Raw genomic sequence first — 1674 nt, forward strand, 5'->3', positions numbered from 1 at the left:
TGTACAACTTGAGTTATGGACATGAAAGGAATGAAGAATGTGAAACTTGTGTTTATGGACATGAAGTGAAGAATGTACAACTTGTGTTCTTGGAAGTACAGGTATTTGTGTTCAACATGTAAGAAGTAGAAAGTAAAAAGTCGTCTGAAAAGTAAGTAGTGGAGTAAAGTACTGAAACCAGAAACATGTATTTAAGTACAGTAACTCGGTCAATTTTGGGGAGGGGTTACATTTATTTGGTTTTTCATGCTCATTCTTTGTGTCGTCCCTTTCAGAATAAAAAACTACTTCCTGCCGCCCATTCCCAAGCCGCGAATCATCGGCATCGACCCGCTGCTCCTGAAGGTAACACACACACACTGACACACACGCACACTGACACACACACACACACACACACACACACACACACACACACACACACACACACACACACACACACACACACACACACACACACACACACACACACACACTGACACGCTGACACACACACACACGATCATATACTCTCACAAAACACACGACTGATTGGCCGTTTACTGGAAGAACCAGTGTCACCCTGCCGGCCTTGAATATGAGAAGAGGAGGGCAGGTCAATGTGAGTGTGTGAGTGTGTGAGTGTGTGTGTGTGTGTGTGTGTGTGTGTGTGTGTGTCTGACAGAATGCCAACTAAGTGGCTTTAAGTGACAGTGCCAGCAGTGTGTTTGTGTGTGTGTGTGTGTTGACTAGGATGAGCAGGTGCAGGTCCACAGTGTGAGCGCTCTGTATGAGAGCCTGTTCTACTTCAGAGTCAATAGGTATCATACGTCTAAAAGTGATATCAAATCTGATATCTGGCGGTCACTACACTGCGGTTAATGAAGAGTTTAATGTGGAAGGGAGACATTTTTTTTTATCGATTCTATTCTGAGCCGGCAGTTAGAAGCGGTTTCTCATTTACTGCACATTAAATTGTAATTATTTTTTAGGCTGAGCCTAATGGGTGTTTAGTGTTTCCTGTTTTCCCTGCTGTCGAGAGCCTCTGCGAATAGACACAATCAGTTCACTGCTTCTGAACAGCAAATGTAAGAGCTGTAAGGCAGATGATATACACAGTATGTTTCCAGCCCACATTAACATGCATATGGTATGACTGTCAACTGTGCAGCTCTGAGTGTGTGTAGATACTTACTGAGCTTTAGTTTCTCATATTCAGGCAGATGGGAGGATGCACAGAGCTGATAGAAGACATGGTAATTCCTTTCCTCGTCCGCCTGGAAGAAAGCATGAAGATAATGTGAGGGAAATGGTACATGTAGTGTAGCATGCTCAGTGAATTCAAATATATCACATGGATTATGAATATTGATCTACCAGAATACATGCAGGGAAAATCATGTGTGTGTCGGAGAAAATGTATTATCTTATGTGCAGTACAATTATACAGTTGAACATCTGGAAGCCTCACTGGAGCAGTTGGTGATTTAGTGCCCTGCTAAAGGGCATATCAACAGATATAATCGAGTCGGATGAGAATAATTTATTTTATACCCGTACCCGTGATGAAGTCCTACCTGATATATCAAACAACTGGCAAATATATGCATAACAATTAATGTTTAGGATGTCAGTAGTGTGTTGTAAACAAACCTGTCACCTGTGTCCTATATTGGTGCTACTACACCCATACTG

The 1674-nt window shown here is 42.3% G+C and overlaps 1 protein-coding gene across 1 annotated transcript in view; it reads left to right on the forward strand.

Annotated features, from left to right (window-relative positions):
- The window catches only part of LOC104946317 (protein jagged-2-like), a 31111-nt gene extending 30311 nt beyond the window's left edge, over nt 1-800 (forward strand). The window contains exons 7-8 of the mRNA XM_010772106.1: nt 276-345; nt 792-800. Of these exons, the coding sequence (XP_010770408.1) occupies nt 276-345; nt 792-800 (79 nt within the window). The remainder of the gene's footprint in view (nt 1-275; nt 346-791) is intronic.
- Nucleotides 801-1674: the final 874 nt, after the last annotated feature.

The sequence above is a fragment of the Notothenia coriiceps genome, unplaced genomic scaffold, assembly GCF_000735185.1.
Source record: "Notothenia coriiceps isolate Sejong01 unplaced genomic scaffold, NC01 NC01_scaffold00010967, whole genome shotgun sequence".
NCBI lineage: Eukaryota > Metazoa > Chordata > Actinopteri > Perciformes > Nototheniidae > Notothenia > Notothenia coriiceps.